The sequence below is a fragment of the Lacerta agilis genome, chromosome 13 (genome assembly GCF_009819535.1).
Source record: "Lacerta agilis isolate rLacAgi1 chromosome 13, rLacAgi1.pri, whole genome shotgun sequence".
Lineage (NCBI taxonomy): Eukaryota > Metazoa > Chordata > Lepidosauria > Squamata > Lacertidae > Lacerta > Lacerta agilis.
In genome coordinates, this window is record NC_046324.1 from 47,347,559 (window position 1) to 47,370,864 (window position 23,306).

The 23,306-nt window shown below is 39.8% G+C and overlaps 2 protein-coding genes across 2 annotated transcripts in view; one reads left to right on the forward strand and one right to left on the reverse strand.

Moving 5' to 3' along the window:
* Nucleotides 1-23,306, reverse strand: part of C13H7orf50 (chromosome 13 C7orf50 homolog) — a 155,842-nt gene that overhangs the window by 128,729 nt on the left and 3,807 nt on the right. The window lies entirely within an intron of this gene.
* On the forward strand, nt 2,138-3,699 carry GPER1 (G protein-coupled estrogen receptor 1). Its single transcript, XM_033167198.1, is given in 2 exon segments — nt 2,138-3,477; nt 3,479-3,699. Coding segments are annotated over 2 exon segments (1,095 nt in total). The 5' UTR covers nt 2,138-2,463; the 3' UTR covers nt 3,560-3,699.

A 23,306-nucleotide genomic window follows, 5' to 3' on the forward strand; every position in this document is an offset into this window, starting at 1 on the left:
GGAAGACCTGGATTTGTTGCTATAAAACATTTGAGTATCTTAAACCATCTTTTAGAAATATAGGTGTTTATTCAGTTCTGAATTAACTGTACCAATACGCTACAATAATCTGAATAGCACTAACTTTTGTAATTGGTGGTGGTGATAGTGATATGATTAAACATGCCGGTAATTAGTCTACCGGTGGCTAGGAGGAAACCAGCTCAAGACCAGTTAAAACCTATGAATTCACATTAGTGTAAAGTAAAATTAATCCTAAAAACACATGATGGTAAGAACTATTTGAAATGATGAATGTTGTTGAAATTGTTTAGGTTTCTTGCAGAACCCAAAGCATTATCAGAATACCACTGATGCACTACTATTTAAAGTATTGTTTTCCCTTCAATATTTCCATTGGCCTGCTTTTTAATGATGTATAAAAGTGATTTATTCTACCTTGCAGAAACAATAATTATAAAGATTGGCAAGTTAAAAAATAGCTGAGTTATTCTTAAACCCTCTACTACCAAAATCATTTTTTTTACAAGTTTATGCATTTTTTCAAAAAGTAACTAATCTAAAAAGATGTTGTCACAAGCCTCATGGTAATTCAAAAACACAGTATTTTATTTGGGCAAGTGAAAATAATTTTCTTTCTGGAAATAAACATGACAAACCCCTTGAAATGACTTTATGCATGCCTTCATATAAATTACCCGGTAGTAAGAATTAAGACTAAGACCAGGCTAAGGCTGCAATCCAATGAACATTTTACCTGGGAGTAAGTTCCACTGAATTCAACTCACTTCTGGATAGGCATGTACCGTATTTGGTCTCCAACAGCAACCGGCTACTTCTGGATATTCAAAAGCCGAGCAAGAGGGAAATAAATATCTCTCTGATGCATGTTCCCAGATCTGGTACTCATGAGGTATACAACCTCAAAACCTGGGCTTTTTATTTAAACTATTATGGCTAATCACTATTAATAATGTATCCTTCCAGTTATTTTCTATTGAAATCTAAGATGGTGACCATCACCACAGCTTGTGGTAACAAATTTTGTAAGAAGAAACACTTATTAATGTCAATCAATTTAACCAGATGGAGAGAACTATTTGGAAAGATATTCTGGTTACACTTTTCATGTTATAAAACTGTATCATGTTGCCACTGCCACCTTGATCCTCTACCTTCTATACTAAAACAGCTTATCTTTAGTTTATTTTCATAGAGATTCTAAACCAGTTATTGTTTCACCATCCCTTCAATAGCTTTTTTCAGATAAGGCAACCAGAGCTGCACACAGCATTCTACTACCAACTGCGCTGGAAGAGGTTAGGCTGATAAGTCTCAATAATCAAATATTTCAATCTGGCTCAAAAATTAGGTCAGAGATATTTAGGCCAAACAGAGTTTACATCTTATTTACCAGTACATGTGTTTCCACTTCCATATACTTAAAATGCTGTAAGAATCTTAGCTGCTCGTGGCTTTTTGGCAACAAGGTTTACACAATCCAGTTCAAGATTTTAATAATCTGTGGTAATCTGCTTTATTTTTATTTCCTTATAATTTTACAATCATTTAACAACAGAGATAGAAAAGGTAACTGCTTAGGAAATATTCTTTTTCCAAAGACTTCTGTTATGCCATTGAAAAGCAATTAAAATGTGCAGATCTATAAGAGCCTCTCTCTCTCTCTCTTTAAGCCTCTGTGTGAAAAATAGAGTAAGAATCAGAAGGGTCCCATACTTTTCCTCTAGCTATCAGTTTTGCAGCCAAAGCATGTGCTGTGGGGGTTATATGTTAAGATTTCTATAATTATCTATGAAAACAAAGAACATGATACAACAGAAAGTTGATCTTTTATTTCTTCCAAAACTGGCTTTATTCCTGATTTTTATCCTTTTCTCATAAGAGCAATGCCAAAAAGATGTTTTGGTCATTGCCACTATATAGATCCTAAAATGATCCCAAAAACATTTACACTGAACATGTACATTCATGTATTTGTGGTTCATCTAACTAAATTCACAAAGACAGCATCAAGGATATACATGAACAGATGCAAAGGGCATTCATGTTAACAAACAATGAACACTTTCATTTTTACGAGATTAATTATTTCATTTTTATTAATTGCAGATCAAACAAGATTCATTATTTGCTAAACTGAAGTAAACAAGAACAATTATGATTCAGCATCTTTCAAATTGTAAGCAAGATTACAACAGAAGAAATATGTATACACCTGAAATCATCCTTACTATACAAAAGTTCCTGTGTTATAGAACATATCAATTGATTCTTGCTTACCACTTTTCTTAAGGTACTGTAGAAATTCTGCGTCTTGACCTAAACCGATTCTGCCTTTGCAGATTACAAAATATGACTTCTACAGATCTCTTTGGATTCACCAACAATTTAAGCACTTTGGTACTGAAGTCCTAAGCGATCTACCCAAGAGAGGCCCATACCATGGAAATTTTCACAGCATCCACATCTCAAGTACTTTGTAACAGCACATATTTTGAACGAAATGGATCTTATCTGTTCAATGAAAACAAAACTGTCAGCCTCTCGGATAAATCAGAACACCAGCAATACATTATAGGTCTTTTCTTATCATGCCTTTACACAATATTCCTTTTTCCTATTGGCTTCGTAGGAAACATTCTTATTTTAGTGGTGAACATAAGTTTTCGTGAAAAGATTACTATTCCAGACTTGTATTTCATAAACCTTGCAGTAGCAGATCTCATTTTGGTGGCTGACTCTCTCATCGAAGTTTTTAATCTCGATGAAAAGTATTACGATATCACAATAATTTGTACTTTTATGTCATTGTTCCTTCAAATCAACATGTACAGCAGCATATTCTTCCTAACATGGATGAGTTTTGACAGATACATAGCACTAGCAAAAGTAATGAAGTCCAACTTTTTTCGCACCATGGAACATGCCAGATTAAGCTGTGGCCTCATCTGGTTGGCATCTATCTCGGCAGCACTAGTGCCCTTCACAGCTGTACATTTGCAACATGCTGGGGAGGTTTCCTTTTGCTTTGCGGATGTAGAAGAAATTCAGTGGCTAGAAATAACCTTAGGGTTTATCATCCCTTTTGCTATTATAGGCCTTTGTTATTCGTTAATTGTAAGAGTCTTGATAAGAGCCCACAAGCACAGAAGTTTGCGGATACGCAGACAGAAAGCTCTTCGCATGATTTTTGTTGTTGTCCTTGTCTTCTTCATCTGCTGGCTTCCTGAAAATGTCTTCATAAGTGTGCAACTTCTTCAAAAGACAGAGCAAACCTCATCAAGGGGCCAATCTTTCAGACATAACTATCCCTTAACCGGACACATTGTGAACCTTGCTGCCTTCTCAAACAGCTGTTTGAATCCTCTTATCTACAGCTTCCTAGGTGAAACTTTCAGAGAGAAACTGAAATTGTATATTGAACAGAAAACCAAAGTCTCTGTTTTAAACCGATTTGTCATGCTACCTGAAATCTGTTATTCCTGATAGCAACGAGCAATCAGAAGTTTAATTTAGCCTGTATTTAAAGGTACCATAACGGAACTTGATCACAATGCTAATAGAAAAATCATATACTTTGTCCTATGCACAAAGATTTGTACTATTTTTATGATATGTAACAGATTACACATTACTCAAATCTGCATTTCATTAAGGTTAGAAACTAATAAAAGACTCATGGGGTCCAGTTGTATTTGCATACTTGTGAACAATAAGGTAGCAGAAAACTGTCTAAGGAAGAACTTAACATTATTTGATAAGTGTATTATAGTTATTTTTCTGCCGTATGTTAGATGCGCTGAACAAAATAGTAAAACTGCAGTAAAAATAGGGAAATTCAATAGAACATATTGATACAGAGATGCAGTCACAGATAGAATCATTTATTTTCCTTCCAAGGATATCAGCTTGCAAACCTGGTGAAGAAAACAACTAGTGTTGAAAGCATGGTACTGTATATTAATAGACACATACTGTTGCACAAATTCTTAAGAAAATAGAAATTCAATCTAGATTTACAATGGACCTCTCTTTCTGGGTTGTTGTTGTTGTTTTAATTATTAGTTAGCTATTAGGCTTTTATTACTTCCAAATCCCCTGAATCACCAAGAATCTTCCTCTTTAATAGTGGACTCAGGCGGTTGAGTGTTTATCAGCTTGTAACTGAAACAGGGCCACCCAAAACTAAGGTAATGAATGGTACATACTCAAGGGACTTCTCCAGTTGTACAAAACTATACAAGTTTGCAGAAAGAAAGAACGGTATTTTTTTAAAAATTGAAAATGGCTCAAAGGTTTGTGAACTTCCTTAACTCATGGAATGCAGATGACAGTTGTGCCTACAGACATAAGAAATACTCTTTTACTCATCCTGTTACCTGAAGATGAAATTTCCATGACCACATTTAACATGAAAGACAGGAGTTCCTGTGTATTCGCTATGCTTTAGCTGTAGGGGCAAATGATGCATAACCCCCACTGTGAGGGGGGGGAAAGTATTTGATCCCCTGCTAAATTTGCCTGTTTTCCCCCTGATGAAGAAATGACCAGTCCATAATTTTAATGGTAGATTTATTTTAGCTGTGAGAGACAGAATAACAACAGAAAAACCCCCAGAAACCCAGAAGACAAAAGTCAAAGATTGATGTGCATTATAATGAGTGAAATAAATATTTGATCCCTTTGCATAAGATGACTTAGTACTTGGTGGCAAAACCCTTGTTGGCAATTACAGAGGTCAGACATTTCTGGCAGGTGGCCACCAGGTTTGCACACATCTCAAGAGGTATTTTGTCCCACTCCTCTTTGCAGATCCTCTCCAAGTCAGTAAGATTTTGAGGCTGATGTGTACCTACTCAAACCTTCAGCTCGCTCCACGGATTTTCAATGGGATTAAGGTCTGGAGACTGGCTAGGCCACTCCAGGACCTTAATGTGCTTCTTCTTGAGCCACTCCTTTGTTGCCTTGGCTGTGTGTTTTGGGTCATTGTCATGCTGGAATACCCATCCTCCACCCATTTTCAATGCCCTGGCTGAGGGAAGGAGGTGCTCACCCAAGATTTGACATTACATGTTCCCGTCCATAGTCCCTTCAATGTGGTGAAGGTGTCCTGTCCCCTTAGCAGAAAAACACCCCCAAAGCATAATATGTCCCCCTCCCATGTTTGACAGTGAGGATGTTCTTGGGGTTGTAGGCAGCATTCCTCCTCCTCCAAACACTGCGAGTTGAGTTGATACCAAGAGCTCAATTTTGGTCTCATCTGACCACAACACTTTCACCCAGTTCTCCTCTGGGTCATTCAGATGTACATTGGCAGACTGCAGACGAGCCTGTACATGTGCTATCTTGAGCAAGGGGACCTTGCAGGCTCTGCAAGATCTCAGTCCTTCACGGCGTAGTGTGTTACCAATTGTTTTCATGGTGACTATAGTCCCAGCTGCCCTGAGATCATTGACAAGTTCCCCCCATGTAGTTCTGGGCTGCTTCATCACCGTTCTCCTGATCATTGCAACTCCACAAGATGAGATCTTGCATGGAGCCCCAGACCGAGGGAGGTTGACAGTTATTTTGTGTTTCTTCCATTTGTGAATTATTGCACCGACTGTTGTCACCTTCTCACCAAGCTGCTTGGCAGTCCAGCCTTGTGCAGGTCTACAATCTTGCCCCTGACATCCTTGGACAGCTCTTTGGTCTTGGTCATGGTGGCTACTTTGGAATCTGCTGGATTGATTGCTTCTGTTGACAGGTGTCTTTTGTACAGGTACTGTAACAAGCTGGGATTACAGGTAAGACCTCTCCCTTACAGCAAGTGTTTCTAATCTCAGCTCGTTACATACAGTGAGGATACCAGGTAGCCTGACATCTTACTGGTTGATAGGGGATCAAATACTTATTTCACTCATTATAATGCACATCAAGAGTCTTCTGGGTTTCTGGGGGTTTTCCTGTTGTTATTCTGTCTCTCACAGCTACAATAAACCTACCATTAAAATTATGGATTGGTCATTTCTTTGTCAGAGGGCAAACGGGGAAATTTAGCAGGGGATCAAATACTTTTGTTCCTCACTGTAAACCTTATGGCTTTTTCTCTCTGGGTAGATTTCACTTCCACCTCAGGAGACAAAGGAAAAGTTCTAAAAGAACCAGGACAGACTGTGGGTAAGCTGAGACACAAAACGTTAGTGTACCAGTTGAGGGTGGGGGAAGGAAAATGGACTCCAGGAGAAAAGTGGGAAATTACTATCTCAATGTAGCCTGTAGTAAGTATTCTGGAAGCGTATGCATGCCATCAGTTTAAAACAGAAAATATTTCTCTTCCTGCACTATATAGAAATGTTTCCAAGAAAAGGAAAATGAACACATTTTCCAGTTCCACTCTTCAGAACACCTCCTGCACTATACAGCAATTAAATGCTTAAGATCACCCTGAGCTATCTAGTGCTTTATAGGGTAGCAAAGAAAGGACAAGTGGGTAAGTGTTTTGTTTCACTTTTCTTCTACTGAAACTCTCCCAGATGTCCAATACCACTATACATCTTTTGGTCCAAGCAACCTGGAGCCCTGAATGGGGACACTCTTCTTACAGGGTGGGGAAATACACTGTTAGTGGGTATTGCAATATCCACTAACTTGAATCAACTTTTTTTCCAGAATACTTGGATCCTGGGCATGTTCAAGCAATATTCACTCTCAATACCTGTATTCACACTGCAATCAGGAGATTCAATGGGTAACTGGCTCCCTCCACCACCTCCCTTCCCATTCATAAAATAGAATTTGCTTTTATTTCAGTTTCACCTTCCTTAATTTACAATACCTTGAAAACGGCGTTTCCGTGCACTGCTCTGGTTCGCCAGAAGCGGCTTAGTCATGCTGGCCACATGACCCAGAAGCTGTATGCCGGCTCCCTCGGCCAGTAATGCGAGATGAGTGCCGCAACCCCAGAGTCGGACACAACTGGACCTAATGGTCAGGGGTCCCTTTACCTTTACCTTACCTTGAAAATAACAAATTATTATTTGTTATATAGAATATATCTCATGAATTGCAATTTACTGCAGGTTCTCCCTAATTCTCTTATTTAAAATCTTTCATCATGGTATCAGGGAAGGATGGTACTTTCAATAAACAAGGCACTGCCAAATTTAGAAATTGCACTCTATATGCAAGGAGGGGAGGAGGTACACATGCACAAGAATCACTCTGGATTTATACAACCAGAGGTTCTGGAGGGCTATCATCTAAATTGGCCCAGGGACTGGATAGTCAGAATCAGAGAGACCTTTTCCTATATGAATTTAAAATCTATTTGTAAAGACAATTTGCATACTATGATGATTTCATCATTTCCTGCCAGGATGGAGAAAAGTTTGCTTCTTGCTGGACTTGAATCACTCCCCTTTGACTATTCTACGGGAAAAGAAATTTGAGTTTAAGGGAAAAGTGGACCTTGGCTGACCCTTGACTGCCTCCTTTGGGCTTAGCTCCCTAGACTTCAACCTCCTCATGCTTGTCACTAACAGGCTGCAAGGTCTTGAGAGCTTTGGAAAGCAACATGGAGAAAGTATTGGAGAGCTACTTTGGAGTGTGGAAAAACAACATTCTTGTACATCCAGGTTTAGCATGCTCTAGTTCCTTTTCAAGCAATGTTAAAAGATAATCACGGAGATGCTGCACTAAACTAAGTAATGTTCCTATTATTGGAGAGGGTCAACCTGTTCTGTTGATCATACCCTTGATTATAGGCTAGGCACGGAACTAAATTCTAATTGCATTTCAGAGCTTCAAAAGATTCTCTTTCCCATGTGATTGACTTTCAATCCCTTCTAGGATATATACTCTAGGAAGGCTCTGTACCTTCCAGAATTGTGCTATGTTATGACCTCCACACAGATCTCACAGAAGACATGTTTTGCCTGCTGCAGGACAGGAAGACTTAGATCAGAGGTAGGCAACCTAAGGCCTGTGGGCCGGATGCGGCCCAATAGCCTTCTCAATCCAACCCACAGATGGTCCGGGAATCAGTGTGTTTTTACATGAGTAGAATGTGTCCTTTTATTTAAAAAGGCACCTCTGGGTTATTTGTGGGGCCTGCCTGGTGTTTTTACATAAGTAGAATGTGTGCTTTTATTTAAAACGCATCTCTGGCTTATTTGTGGGGCATAGGAATTCGTTCATTCAAAATATAGTCCGGCCCACCACATAGTCTGAGGGACTGTGGACTGGCCCACAGCTGAAAAAGGTTGCTGACCCCTGACTTAGATCATGAATAGGGCTGCGGCACATAGCTAATGAAAAAGCAAAAAGTTTGCCCCACAGCATAATTGCCAGGGAGTCAAGAGATCATTACCTAATTCTATTCACTGCAATCAACTATGACAATAAGACTGGCGCTGTGGGTTAAACTACTGAGCCTAGGGCTTGCCGATCAGAAGGTCGGGGGTTCAAATTCCCGCGACGGGGTGAGCTCCCGTTACTCGGTCCCAGCTCCTGCCCACCTAGCAGTTCGAAAGCACATCAAAAGTGCAAGTAGATAAATAGGTACCGCTCCGGCGGGAAGGTAAACACTGTTTCCATGCGCTGCTCTGGTTAGCCAGAAGCGGCTTAGTCATGCTGGCCAAATGACCCGGAAGCTGTATGCTGGCTGCCTCGGCCAGTAATGTGAGATGAGCGCCGCAACCCCAAAGTCGGACACGACTGGACCTAATGGTCAGGGGTCCCTTTACCTTTTTTACTGTAAAATGGTGCCCCAGTCAGTTCAGGAAGATATGAAGGTCAATGGTATCAAAAGATGGTGACAGATCAAAAAAGTATAACAAGGTTGCAAATGTTTGTCCATCTTCCGATAGAAAGGTAATTTATCAGGGCAACCAAGGCTCATTCAGTCCAATAACTAGACATGACCCCAGCTGGATTAGAACAGGGCAAGATATGAAAGCTAAGTGTTGCTGCTTCTTTTCTTATAAAGTAGAAGGCAACCTTTTAATTTTTGTGGGAAAGTCATAAGCATCTGTACAGTTGCTGAAAAAATGATGTATTTAGCTGATTTTGCCTGGAATCTTTCCAGTATTATGAGGAGTAAAAGTTAAAACAACAGCATGCTCTCTTCTCCCACCCACAGTTATAGCTGTTTGTGGAACACTTGAAAGTCGTCAGAACAGAGTGTGTTGGTCAACACAGGGTAACAAGAACACAATAATTTTATAGTGAAACCAAGTTAAGTTTCAACAATATTAAAAACTCACTTATACACAACATGACTGCTATTGCTAATGCAAAGATACTACAGGGTTGTGAATGAGGTAGCAAAGCTACTCTGCAACTTGGAATAACAGCAAGGGAAGCAGCCCATGAGAAAATCTCTGTGCAAAAAGATGCCTGAAGTTGTGGAAAGTCTGGTATGTGGGATGTCATTCAAAGTCAGCCTTTTGGCACTCAAGCAACAAAACAAGCATGCAATGACATTTGACGCCACTTGAAAGCAACACAGAAGTAGAAACATTCAGAATGTATGTCAAGAGACCAGCTAAATGAAGCTGCTAGTTTTTGAACACTTACCCATGAGGACAACCAACAGTTATGTGTGGTTTTCACTCTGAAGCAGAACTAATTTATAGAATTTCCCCTTCTATAATAAAAGCAAAGGGCACTGTTTGTGGAGCCAATAAGCAGCCAACAATAGATGCCAGACGAGGCAATGTTCTATATAGCATCTAAGGTGACCCCTCAGCATGTTAAAAGCCTGCAGCCAAATCAATGGAATCTGTATAAATGGGTAATGACCTCTGCTTATTTGGATAAACAACATCTTTTTTACTGGAAGGTAAAAGTATACATTAATTTTGCAGTCAGGCTGACATGTTCTCCAATGCATCCACTGACTGAATGCTTTATTTTGTAAAAAAAAAAAAATCAGCTTGTAACTTCTATTGCCTGCTTTAAAATGTGAGAGTAATAATAGGTCTATCTTTGTTTTCAGTGTAGCAGATATAAACAACGAAGCAACAATTTCTCCATTTCACAGGTATGCTAAATGGGTGTAAGACTCAGATCTCAAGTTACAATGCCAGCAGGGTTTCAATCATATCATTTATGACCTCAGATGCATTTCAGCATGGAAGATACTGGCCTTGGGATTAAGAACACATGATAACCATTGGCCCAGCTATCCAGTATGGATTACTACTTGAGAATCTCAACTAGAGATGTCAAGAATTGAACATAAGATGGTGTCCATGCAAAGCAGATGCTCTGTCCCTGACCTACATTTACTCTACACTCATCTAAATTTAGAGACTGATTCTAAATGTGTTCCCATTTAAACAGTAATACTTAAGATTGTTAAGTACGAAAATAAAAGAAAAAAAGAAAACAATACATTACACTGTACACAATACTATAAGCAAACATATTATATACATATTTACCACAATAGATTCTAAAACGAAGATAGATGAAGACAAAGAGGTGAAAAAGAGAGAGTGAATAGAGAGACATATAATGTAAAAAGAAAGAAGAGAAAAAAAGAGTAGAAAAGGAAGAAAGAGAAAGAAAAGATAGAATGAATGACAAAATACTTCTCTTCACCAGACACATTACCATGTTCTTGCTTCAAGACACTTCAATATGTGAATCTTATTTAAAAAGTTAATAAAAGACTTCCACCGCTTTCCCGCACAGCTCTTAGTTGTCTTATTGGAAAATGCACCTGTCATTCATTAATTACCCTTTCTTAAACTCTTTCATGGTCTGTCAATTTTTGGGTTCTTTATATTCTTCACAAGGTTAGTCTAAACACTACCAAACATTTGTACTCGAGCCCTGTTTACATAGATATTCGTTCAACATTCCCATTGTTTCTGAATTATAGTCTTTGGTTTATGCCTTATTAAGTCAGTCAAGTTTGCTAACTGCAGGTACTCGCATAGTTTACTTAACCATTCCCCCTTTGTTGGAATATAGTTTCCTTTCCAGTGGCTTGCTACTAACATTCTCGCTGCCATTGTTGCATACATAAAAATATTAATTTTATCTCTGAGGATATCATTATTCAAAATTCCTAATAAATATGCTTCTGCTGTTTTGGTATATGATGTTTTTATCATTTTTTAAAATCTCTTCATGGATCATATCTCAAAATTTATTGATCTCTGGGCAGGTCCACCACATATGATATAGTGTACCAGTCGTTCTATTACATCTCCAGCATTTATTGCTAATTGATTTATTTATTTTTGCCAACCTATCAGGTGCTAAATACCACCTGTGGTGCATCTTCATATAATTCTCTCTTAATGAATAACAGGCTGTGAAATTTATATTTTTATCCAGATTTTTTTCCCAATCTTTATTTTCAATTATGTAACCTAAATCTCGTTCCCACTTTTGCTTATTCTTTTTGCATATACTTAAGGATCAAACATATATGATAAACAGTTCAACCCTTTATTTTACACTTCACTATAGTTTCCCCTTTCCTCACCTAGGGATACAGCAACGCTAGAGGCTAAGAATAAACATCAGTCTGCTGAGCCAGCTATCCTAGGTGACAACAGAGGAAGCTGCCAACTCTGTTTTATTCAGAACCGAGAAAGCAGTTTCATCTTATTAGCTCTTTGAGGCTGTTCTGAATTACGACAAGCAATTCTGGTGAATTCTATAGTGTTATTTGGGATGATAATATGAACCATAGTTCCGGAGTGCCAATACAATGCTTCTCCTCAAAATTCCCGATTTTTAAACCATTGTCACATTTAATTTTTGATGCTATCATATTTCATAGTAATTTTTTTTATCAAGGCTGTAAAAATAGCTTTTTCCTTTCTAGATCCCTTATACATTCATATATCTCCCCCTCTTAAAATGGATCTCCCCTTTTAAGAAATGCAAGAATAGATTTAAAAGCAGCTAGGGTTGGCATGCTTATCAACTGAGCAATCAAATATTGTCACTGATCAAAAATTGTCTGATACTCCAAGAATGTGAGAGTGGGGCTTGTGGAACTTCTGCTATTATTATCATAGAGTTGTATAGCTTTTTCCTTTCTAGATCCCTTATACATTCATATATCTCCCCCTCTTAAAATGGATCTCCCCTTTTAAGAAATGTAAGAATAGATTTAAAAGCAGCTAGGGCTGGCATGCTTATCAGCTGACCAATCAAATATTGTCACTGATCAAAAATTGTCTGATACTCCAAGAATGTGAGAGTGGGGCTTGTAGAACTTCTGCTATTATTATCATAGAGTTGTATACTTGGAAGGGACATGGCAGGAGGCAGAGAGCCATCAATTTCTCTGTCTTGTGACTTCCGGCGGCTGGCGCCATTATGGACGGTCCTGGGTTGCTTCGGCTGCGAAGCACCCAGTTCATTCCGGGGGTTAGGAGCCCTGCAGCCGCATAGCGGGGCTTCGGAGGGGGCACGGGAAGAGCGTCCCGTGCCCTGGGCTCCCCGGCTGTGCCCGTTGTGCTCCGAACCCTTCCCCCGCTCCCCCTGTAAAGGGGGAATGGGGGTGAAGGGACCACGGAGTCGGGCTTTAGGGGAAATGCCCCAACCGGGATGTTTACATGCAGCGGCAAAGTCCGTGATGAGCGTCTCTGTTCTACCTGTCATTAAGGAGTTGCTAAGAAACCAGAAGCTGTGAGTAATTAACTGACTCTTTGTATTCCGGGAAAGCTCTGGGATTAAGAAGAAGAAAGGCAGCCCCCTCTCTCCCTTCGGGTGGTGAAAGAAATTAACCCTTTAAGTGACTGCTGTTACAACAATCAATAGAAAGTATTTGGAATTTGAGAACTGAGTCTGTTGAGATCCCCTTTTGGGGGTTAACTGAGGAAAAAATATCTCCATTTGAAGTTTTGGTCTTTATACTCCGGGATCGGAAGAAATGGCGGCGATTTGGACTTGCGTAGGAAAAAATTGAGACAAAGGAAGGAAAAGACAGGAAACGTAACTTGATACCCACCTCCCCCCCCCCCGAAGATGTTGGGCTTCGCGCTTACGTTGGCATTGAAGGATTGGGAGGAGGAGGAAAAACTCACTGTCTTTCAACTGGAACTGCTTGATCGAAAACTAAGAGCCTTGAGTGCGATTATAAATGGAAAGAATATGTTTTCCACAGAGGAGGCTTTTCGAAAGTTTTATTCAATGGAAACAGACTTCTGCAAAGAGTTGGAAGATGTGTTGGAACGATGGTTGGAGATGGCTGAGCAAATCCGAATGGAACAGGGACCGATTTCAGGGGGTGGCAGTAGCCCTGGAACGGAAAGATTTTTAATATCCAGACTCCGAGGTGGCAGCTCGGGGTCGAGGGACATAGAATTAAGATTTCTACAAGAAGAAGAAGCATGGCACAAAGACACGGAGAAACTCAGAATGGAGAGGACGAACATCTTGGAGCTCGATGCAGGGTCTGTTGTGGTTGCAACCTGGATCTGTGGATATTTAGAAGAATATAATTGGAGATCTGGTTCCGGTGAAGGACAGGAGAAGATAATGGACAGAAGGGGAGTGGGTTGAACTAATTAATGTATAATATAGATGGTCTGCCATGGTATCCGAAATCGGAGTGTGAAGTTTGTTAATTATAAGTCTATGTTAAAGAAGTAAGGAGATATTGAGCTTAAGTTAAAAGCAGCATGATAAATGATAGAAGAAATAAGTTTAGCTGTAAGAATATTTGGTTAAGTTTTAGGTTACAATGCAAAGAATAAGACAAAGGTGTTTTTTCTTTTTTAAGTAAAGTTAAATTTTCATAGAGAAAAGTTGTTAAGGAAATAGTGTATTGTTTTAAAACCGAAGGTGTACAGGCGGGGGAAGTCAAACGTCAAGATTTGGAACTAGGAATTTATTTTTTTTTAATAAGGTATACAGATAAGAAGAAGAATCCTGACATTATGTGTATTTGTATTTGTTTTGATATTTGTAGGTGTGGGTTGGGTTTGTGTTATTTTGTGAAAATGTCAATAAATTCTGATAAAAAAAAAACAATTTCTCTGTCTTGTAATAGGCAGTGATGCAATAGAGCAGGGATGATAATGTCATCTCCTGGGACGTTATTTGCCAATCTTCTACAAACCAAATAAATAGGCTTTTTTTCAGAGAGAAATGCACCAAATAAGCCAAGGGGTTACATTACCAAGCATGTGTAAGGGTTAAGTTGCCACTTTTATTTTTTAGAAAACCAAAATTCTTTTATTCTGGCCAACCAACATGAGGCAAAATAGATGCTAGATGTTAAGCAAGGGGATGAGGGGCTAAGCAAGAAAGCTGGCTAGGTACCAAAGTCATAGTGTCTGCACTGGATGAAATATTGCTTTTGTTGTAGTCGGGGGGGGGGGCATCATGAAGACAGCCTGCACTTAAGGATTTACCACTCCACCATACAGTGGACACTCGGGTTGCGAATGTGATCCGTGCGGGAGGTACGTTCGCAACCCGCAGCATCTGTAACCCACAGCGCTGCGTCTGCACACGCACATGATGCAATTTGGCGCTTCTGCACATGCGCATAGCGCGATTTAGCATTTCTGTGCATGTACGAGCGCTGAAACCCGGAAGTAACCTGTTCCGGTACTTCCGGGTTCAGCGCGTCCGTAACCTGAAAACGCGCAACCCACAGCGAGTGCAACCCGAGGTACAGTGATTTCCTGCATAAGGAGAGCCAGAGCTACTTCTTGGTCTGAGGCTAACTTTGGGTGAGCCTATCAAGATTGACTGCTATTTGCTCCTCCTTTGTCCATTAATGTTTCTATGGGCTTTTGGCTCTGAAGAGTCCACCATGCTTACTGGCTCCCAAAAGCAGGAATCTTGATTTTCAGACTCTTGACTACTAAAATCTGTTAAGAAAAGTAAGCACTCCATCCTGCTCTAAAAATGAACTTCTGTTCAACTGAAGGAACAGTTTTTTATCCTTATGCAACTTTTATGCCAATTCTAGGTTGCTTTTTCTTTCCTAAAATAAATATTTTGGTTAAATGTCATATGTCTTCTATTTAGACATTCAAAAGATTTCACATACCTTCCTATATGAGACTACTTGTTCAAACTGTAAACTGAACTCTATGATCATTTAAGGTAGATGACAGCCGCAGACCCCGAGCAGAAACTGAAAGAACCTTGACAAGTTTTGCTCATAGCTGTTTCTTGGACATCCAGAACCCACAACTTATCAATACTTGATGGCTGCTGCTAAGGGTTTAGATAGTAATGGTAAATAAAGTGTAAGATAATTCACAAGAGTAACCACTGAATGTCTGAAAGGCAGCATTCAATCACCAGTTACAATAAAATGCATTTGAAAACTTGGCAGCAAAATGCCTCTTTCTCTCAAAGTCAACAATACAATGGGCTGTTTTCTGGATGCAAACCTCACTTAAGCTGGAAAATGAATATAGCTATAGGCTTTGAATTTAAGTAATTCAATTCTGACTGACTGCATCATTGTATTTTTATCTTTATTGTAGCCATCTTGAACCTTCCCCTCCCTAGAGAAACGTGGGCTATAGTAGTTTTAAATAAATAAAAACATGTATATAAAGTGACAGTGTTTAACTGACTGATTTCCAGGGATTTAAAAAATGGATGCACTATCATGTCTAGCACAAAAAGGGAACTACGTTTCTCACCCCGTCTCCCTATACTTTGATCTTAGCTTGAAGAAAGAAACCAAAACTACAGCACAAAATTTATATAGATGCTGCTGCATTCTGTTGGTTAATGCCCAATGAAGAATTCTTAACCTTTTGAAACCCTGCTAAATAGTACACAAAATATTGTGTTTATACCAGAAACAGTTGGAGATGCAAGCTTTTTGCCTGGGAAAACCATTTTCAAAGTAGGAGCTGTTTTCCCAGCTGTGAATATGCTTTCCTGGGAAATTTGTTCAGCCCATTACAAAAATATTCAAAGGAATGCAAAATTATTCATTCTTATCTATGCATACAAATATTTTAAACACATTTTTTACATTTTCTTCAATTTGCTGTTATGACAGAATACTTCATTAATAGTAAAGCAAAGCAACAACAAATAAACGTGTTGCCAATTTATGTACCAATTTAATCCAGATTCCCCCGTGAGTAACTTAAGTCTTGTTTACAGAAAGCAGGTTCCCTCATATAGGGTGTTCAAATGGTTCCAGGGTCTTAAGAAAGTTTAATTTACTCATACAAACAGCCATTTAACATGGGATAAATAGCAGGTTACTAAAGATGGTGGTTTGCAACCCAAATATTCACTCAGTTCCTTTAAAGATTACCAGTAAAGCAGCCCCAGCTATTCCTATTCTTTCCCGCAATGCTTCCCCCATCTGCTTCTTCCATTTATTTGAACGAACAGGTGGGGATTCAATCCACAGAAGTTGTGGGTGATCTTAGTGAAGAATGTAAGAATACTTCAGGTATTGAATAGAATGAGTGCAATATATAAATTATGTCTACTGCAAGTATTTACCTTTTGTTTTCCTTTTTATCAAGACCAAAGGAGGATAACATAGTTACAAGAAGAACAAAACCATATAAAACTTTTCTGCCACTGTTAACAGGATGCTCTCAAATTATTTTAATGGTTTTAAGAAGACACAGATATATACAACACCCAAGCCACTTAGGATTTTTAGATCACAAGCTACACGTACAATAAAGCAATATCTGGGCAATATCTGATTTTCATGATATACCGGTATATCTACGGTGATATATCACCAGCTAAATATCACGCTATCTCGATATATCACAATATATATCTGCAGTGGTGGAGGGCCTTACTAGGCCTCCCTGTGGCAGCAGAGGGTGTGCCATGCTTCCCTGCAGCAGCCGAGGGCCTTGACGAGGCTCCCTGCGGCGGAGGAGAGCCTTAAAATGTAAAGTAGTAGTATATTTTTTAATAAAAATATTAAACTTCTGTGTACAGTGGTACTTCGGGTTACAGACGCTTCAGGTTACAGATGCTTCAGGTTACAGACTCTGCTAACCCAGAAATAGTACCTTGGGTTAAGAACTTTGCTTCAGGATGAGAACAGAAATCACGCAGCGGCAGAGGGAGGCCCTATTAGCTAAAGTGGTACCTCAGGTTAAGAACAGTTTCAGGTTAAGAACGGACCTCCAGAACAAATTAAGTTCTTAACCTGAGGTACAGTGGTACCTTGGATCTCAAATGTAATACATTCCGGGAGTCCATTCGACTCCCGAAACCATTCGAAAAACCAAGGCGCAGCTTCTGATTGGCTGCAGGAGCTTTCTGCACTCAAGCGGAAGCCACGTCAGACATTCGGCTTCTGACAAACATCTGCAAACCGAAACACTTACTTCCAGGTTTGAAGCGTTAGGGAGCCAATTTGTTCAAAACTGGTATTCAAAGGTCTGGTGATCTATTGCACAGCCCTACAACCCTATCATTAAGTAGGCAACCACTGAATTCTGTACCAAATGCAGCTAGAGATGCCTCAAGCACAACCCAGCATAGAGTAGTTCAGCAGTTCTGAAGAAACAAACAAATGTTGCTAGATCTCAGAGAGGGGGACAAAAAGGGAGCCTTGTGAGACTCCTCTGGGGAAGTCTTACAGAGGTGATGAGCTATTAGCCATCAACGCCCCTCAACCCTGCCAAGCAGTAGTAGTTACATAAATATGGCCAAATCCCACAAACATTTATCATAATCAATGGCATCAGGGCCTGTGTAAAGGTCAAACAATATGAACATAACACAAATTCTCCAGGTTATGGTTGTACTGCAGCCAAAGCCTCCAGCTGCTTGTATCTGACAAGGCTCCCATTAGAATGCATGTTTAGAGATAAAAGAAGTAATTATAACTCCACAAATGGCCAACTTTTTAAGAAAGTTACTGCCATGCTGGTGCTGCAAATCAAGACACATCTTTATGCCATGCAATTATGTTTGGTAGATCAACTTCTGTGGATGAAAAATAATGCAAACCTTTTAATAACAAGCTGCAGTCAAGCATCAAAATATTTTCTGTAATCTGACTCAATAAGGGATGAGACTGGCAGCAATTATAACTCCTACCACAACACTTAAGTGCCTCTTACTGTGCTTTTTAAAAACGAGACATGGCTGATATTTCTCTACAATTGCATGAAATGTTAGTTTTGTGTGAAGGTATACAAGCACCCCCTCCCCAACTACCTATAACAAACATATTTTAACTCTGTTATCAGCAACTAAGGTTCCCTTTTACAGTACTCAGAATTTGCAATTGATTAGCAAACTTTGGTTAACTTGCTTTCCAACTAGTCAGTGGCAGTGCTGATGTAACACTTAATCACAGTTCAGGCTAGCAAGGAAAAGGCAGGAGAAATTGTACTCGAGGAAGGGAACACATGGCCCCACAACCAACTCCTTATCTCTTAAGCATTGTTACAAGATCGGGACCATTATTTACCTCAGCCCAATGTGGCCTCTAAAGCCATTCATACTAATGCTTAGCAAAGTACTTAAGTTGCTTGTTGCTATTTAATGTAAAAGGAAGGAAATGAATAGATGAAAAATCAATAAAGAAAGATTGCTCTGAAAGGTCAACATGTCTTATACAGGCAAATGTACTAGTCTTATTTGAGCAAAAATTTTGTTGGAACAAATTTCATTAAAAGTATGGTCAACATAATATGGAACTTCTTCACTTATGAAATCTTGCTTTTAAACAGCTCTGCACCAAAATCAATTAGAAATTTGCATTTTACACTTTGGAGATTGGAAATGTGAGGACAGAAAAGCTATGTAAATCATAGCTATATGCAGCAACCTAATGAATCAGTGAAACATCTTTCCCCATCAAAAATGAACCATATGGCAATGCATTTCCCAACTTTACAATTAAATAGTCATGTTGACTTTTTGCCAATCAATCAAAAACATCATTTATAGAAACCAAAGAACAAACCTTGTTTCCTCAATGACAACCAAGAATTTCATTTATATAACCACCATTCTCTCTAACTAATCATATACTCTAGTTGTAATATACTGGCAGTTTTCAAAACTGTTACCACTACACAGCATGTAACCTTGCTGTAAACAACATGGCAATATCAAGCAACCTCTTGGCCTCTTCTGTTTAGCAAATGACAAAGCCTACAGAGCTGGGAAGTAGGGGGCATATGAAGAATTTCCTCGTCTCAGCAGGAACATTGGGATGGGTAGTCAGGTCCTGATAACAAGGGACAGATTGTGGAACAAAGGGCAGCATCTCAGGGCTGCTTCACATCTTACATTTTTAATGCATACACATTTTATTTTAGGTAAACAGATGAGCACTATACCATCTGATGTGTGGTAAGAGTATTCCTTCCACTTTTCCTTGCTGAGACACCACCAGATTACTCAGTGAACAAAAACAGCAAAATTTGTAGCTGAAAAGGTGAATATAAATAACTTCAGTTACAGGTAGGTAGCCGTGTTGGTCTGCCATAGTCATAAAAAAATAAAATTAAATAAAATTTTAAAAATCCTTCCAGTAGCACCTTAGAGACCAACTAAGTTTGTTCTCCCCTTCATGGATCACTGCCTTGTCGTGGCGAAGGGGCTTGAATTACTCAGGCAAGCTATGGACAGGTCAAGATGGACAGGTCATAGCGGAGAGTTTGGACCAAACGTGATCCACCTGGAGAAGGAACTGGCAAGCCGCTCCAGTATCCCTGCCAAGAAAACTCCATGGACAAAGACAACAGGCATATAAAAGATATGACGCTGGAAGATGAGCCCCTCAGGTCGGAAGGCGTCCAACTTGCTACTGGGGAAGAGCGGAGGACAAGTACAAGTAGATCCAGAGCTGATGAAGCGGCTGGGCCAAAGCCGAAAGGACGCTCAGTTGCGGATATGCCTGGAAGCGAAAGGAAAGTCCAATGCTGTAAAGAAAAGTATTGCATAGGAACCTGGAATGTAAGAACCATGAACATTGGTAAGCTGGATGTGGTCAAAAATGAGATGGCAAGAATAAACATTGACATCCTAGGCATCAGTGAACTAAAATGGACAGGAATGGGCGAATTCAGTTCGGATGACTATCATATCTACTACTGTGGGCAGGAATCCCGTAAAAGAAATGGAGTGGCCCTCATAGTCAACAAAAGAGTGGCGAAAGCTGTACTGGGATGCAACTTCAAAAATGATAGAATGATCTCGATACGAATCCAAGGCAGTCCTTTTAACATCACAGTAATCCAAGTTTATGCATCAACTACCAGTGCTGAAGAAACCGAAATTGATCAATTCTATGAAGACTTACAACACCTTATAGAAATGACACCAAAGAAGGATGTTCTTCTCATTATAGGGGATTGGAATGCTAAAGTAGGAAGTCAAGAGATAAAAGGAACAACTGGCAAGTTTGGCCTTGGAGATCAAAATGAAGCAGGGCAAAGGCTAATAGAGTTCTGTCAAGAGAACAAGCTGGTCATCACAAACACTCTTTTCCAACAACACAAGAGACGACTCTACACATGGACATCACCAGATGGGCAACATCGAAATCAGATTGATTATATTCTCTGCAGCCAAAGATGGAGAAGCTCTATACACTCAGCAAAAACAAGACCTGGAGCTGACTGTGGCTCAGATCATCAGCTTCTTATAGCAAAATTCCAGCTTAAACTGAAGAAAGTAGGAAAAACCACTGGGCCAGTAAGATTCAATCTAAATCAAATTCCTTATGAATACACAGTTGAAGTGAAGAACAGGTTCAAGGATTTAGATTTGGTGGATAGAGTACCTGAAGAACTGTGGATGGAGGCTCGTAACATTATACAGGAGACAGCAACGAAAACTATCCCAATGAAAAAGAAATGCAAGAAAGCAAAGTGGCTGACCAATGAGGCCTTACAAATAGCGGGGGAGAGAAGACAAGCAAAATGCGAAGGAGATCGTGAAAGATACAGGAAATTGAATGCAGATTTCCAAAGAATAGCAAGGAGAGACAAGAGGGCCTTTCTAAACGAGCAATGCAAAGAAATAGAGGAAAATAACAGAATGGGAAAAACCAGAGATTTATTCAAGAAAATTGGAGATATGAAAGGAACATTTCGTACAAAGATTACCACAATTAAGGACAAAAGTGGAAAGGACCTAACAGAAGCAGAAGACATCAAGAAGAGGTGGCAAGAATACACAGAGGAATTATACCAGAAAGATATGGAGGTCTCATACACCCCAGGAAATGTGGTTGCTGACCTTGAGCCAGACATCCTGGAGAGTGAAGTCAAATGGGCCTTAGAAAGCCTTGCTAACAACAAGGCCAGTGGAAGTGATGATATTCCAGCTGAACTATTTAAAATTTTAAAAGAGGATGCTGTTAAGGTGCTGCACTCAATATGCCAGCAAGTTTGGAAAACTCAGCAGTGGCCAGAGGATTGGAGAAGATCAGTCTACATCCCAATCCCAAAGAAGGGCAGTGCCAAAGAATGCTCCAACTACCGCACAATTGCACTCATTTCACACGCTAGCAAGGTTATGCTTAAAATTCTACAAGGCAGGCTTAAGCAGTATGTGGACCGAGAACTCCCAGAAGTGCAAGCTGGATTTCGAAGGGGCAGAGGAACCAGAGACCAAATTGCAAACATGCGCTGGATTATGGAGAAAGCCAAAGAGTTCCAGAAAAACATCTACTTCTGCTTCATTGATTATGCAAAAGCATTTGACTGTGTCGACCACAGCAAACTATGGCAAGTTCTTAAAGAAATGGGAGTGCCGGATCACCTCATTTGCCTCCTGAGAAATCTCTATGTGGGACAAGAAGCTACAGTTAGAACTGGATATGGAACAACTGATTGGTTCAAAATTGGGAAAGGAGTACGACAAGGCTGTATATTGTCTCCCTGCTTATTTAACTTATATGCAGAATACATCATGCGAAAGGCTGGACTGGATGAATCCCCAACTGGAATTAAGATTGCCGGAAAAAATATCAACAACCTCAGATATGTTGATGATACTACCTTGATGGCAGAAAGTGAGGAAGAATTGAAGAACCTTTTAATGAGGGTGAAAGAAGAGAGCGCAAAATATGGTCTGAAGCTCAACATCAAAAAAACTAAGATCATGGCCACTGGTCCCATCACCTCCTGGCAAATAGAAGGGGAAGAAATGGAGGCAGTGAGAGATTTCACTTTCTTGGGTTCCATGATCACTGCAGATGGTGACAGCAGTCACGAAATCAGAAGACGCCTGCTTCTTGGGAGAAAAGCAATGACAAACCTAGACAGCATCTTAAAAAGCAAAGACATCACCTTGCCGACAAAAGTCCGTCTAGTTAAAGCTATGGTTTTCCCAGTAGTAATGTACGGAAGTGAGAGCTGGACCATAAAGAAGGCTGATCGCCGTAGAATTGATGCTTTTGAATTATGGTGCTGGAGGAGACTCTTGAGAGTCCCGTGGACTGCAAGAAGATCAAACCTATCCATTCTCAAAGAAATCAGCCCTGAGTACTCACTAGAAGGACAGATCCTGAAGTTGAGGCTCCAGTACTTTGGCCACCTCATGAGAAGAGAAGAATCCCTAGAAAAGACCCTGATGTTGGGAAAGATGGAGGGCACAAGGAGAAGGGGACGACAGAGGATGAGATGGTTGGACAGTGTTCTTGAAGCTACTAACATGAGTTTGGCCAAACTGCGAGAGGCAGTGAAGGATAGGTGTGCCTGGCGTGCTCTGGTCCATGGGGTCACGAAGAGTCGGACACGACTGAACGACTGAACAACAACAAGTTTGTTCTTGGGATGAGCTTTCGTGTGCACAAGAACAAACTTAGTTGGTCTCTAAGGTGCTACTGGAAGGATTTTTTTATTTTTTATTTTATTTTGTTTTATAAATAACTTTATTATAGACAGTGCAGAAAACACTTGAGGAGAGTCAACCATCTTCCACCCATTTTCTTCAAGTGTGAGCTGTTCCAATAATGTCTGGACAGCAAATGGCAATAGACTTCTAACTTCCCTCTCAGATTTCAAGCATGTCACATGTTAACATTTTACCTACACATATGAGAAATGTGTACATACGCACTGTAGAACTTAAGTAACATTGCCAACATGTATATTTTACTATATGCACCCTCACTCAGAATCTGTGTGCGTTGGTGCAAATCCTGCACATGTGCATATTTACACAACAGAGTCTATTTATTTTTGCCCCTACACATATTTGCATCAGTGAGGATGAAGTATCACAATATATTTAAAAATTTGGCTTGATAATACCAGTAGTTACTACCTAACTACACTGCGGGAGGCAGTGAAAGATAGGTGTGCCTGGCGTGCTCTGGTCCATGGGGTCACGAAGAG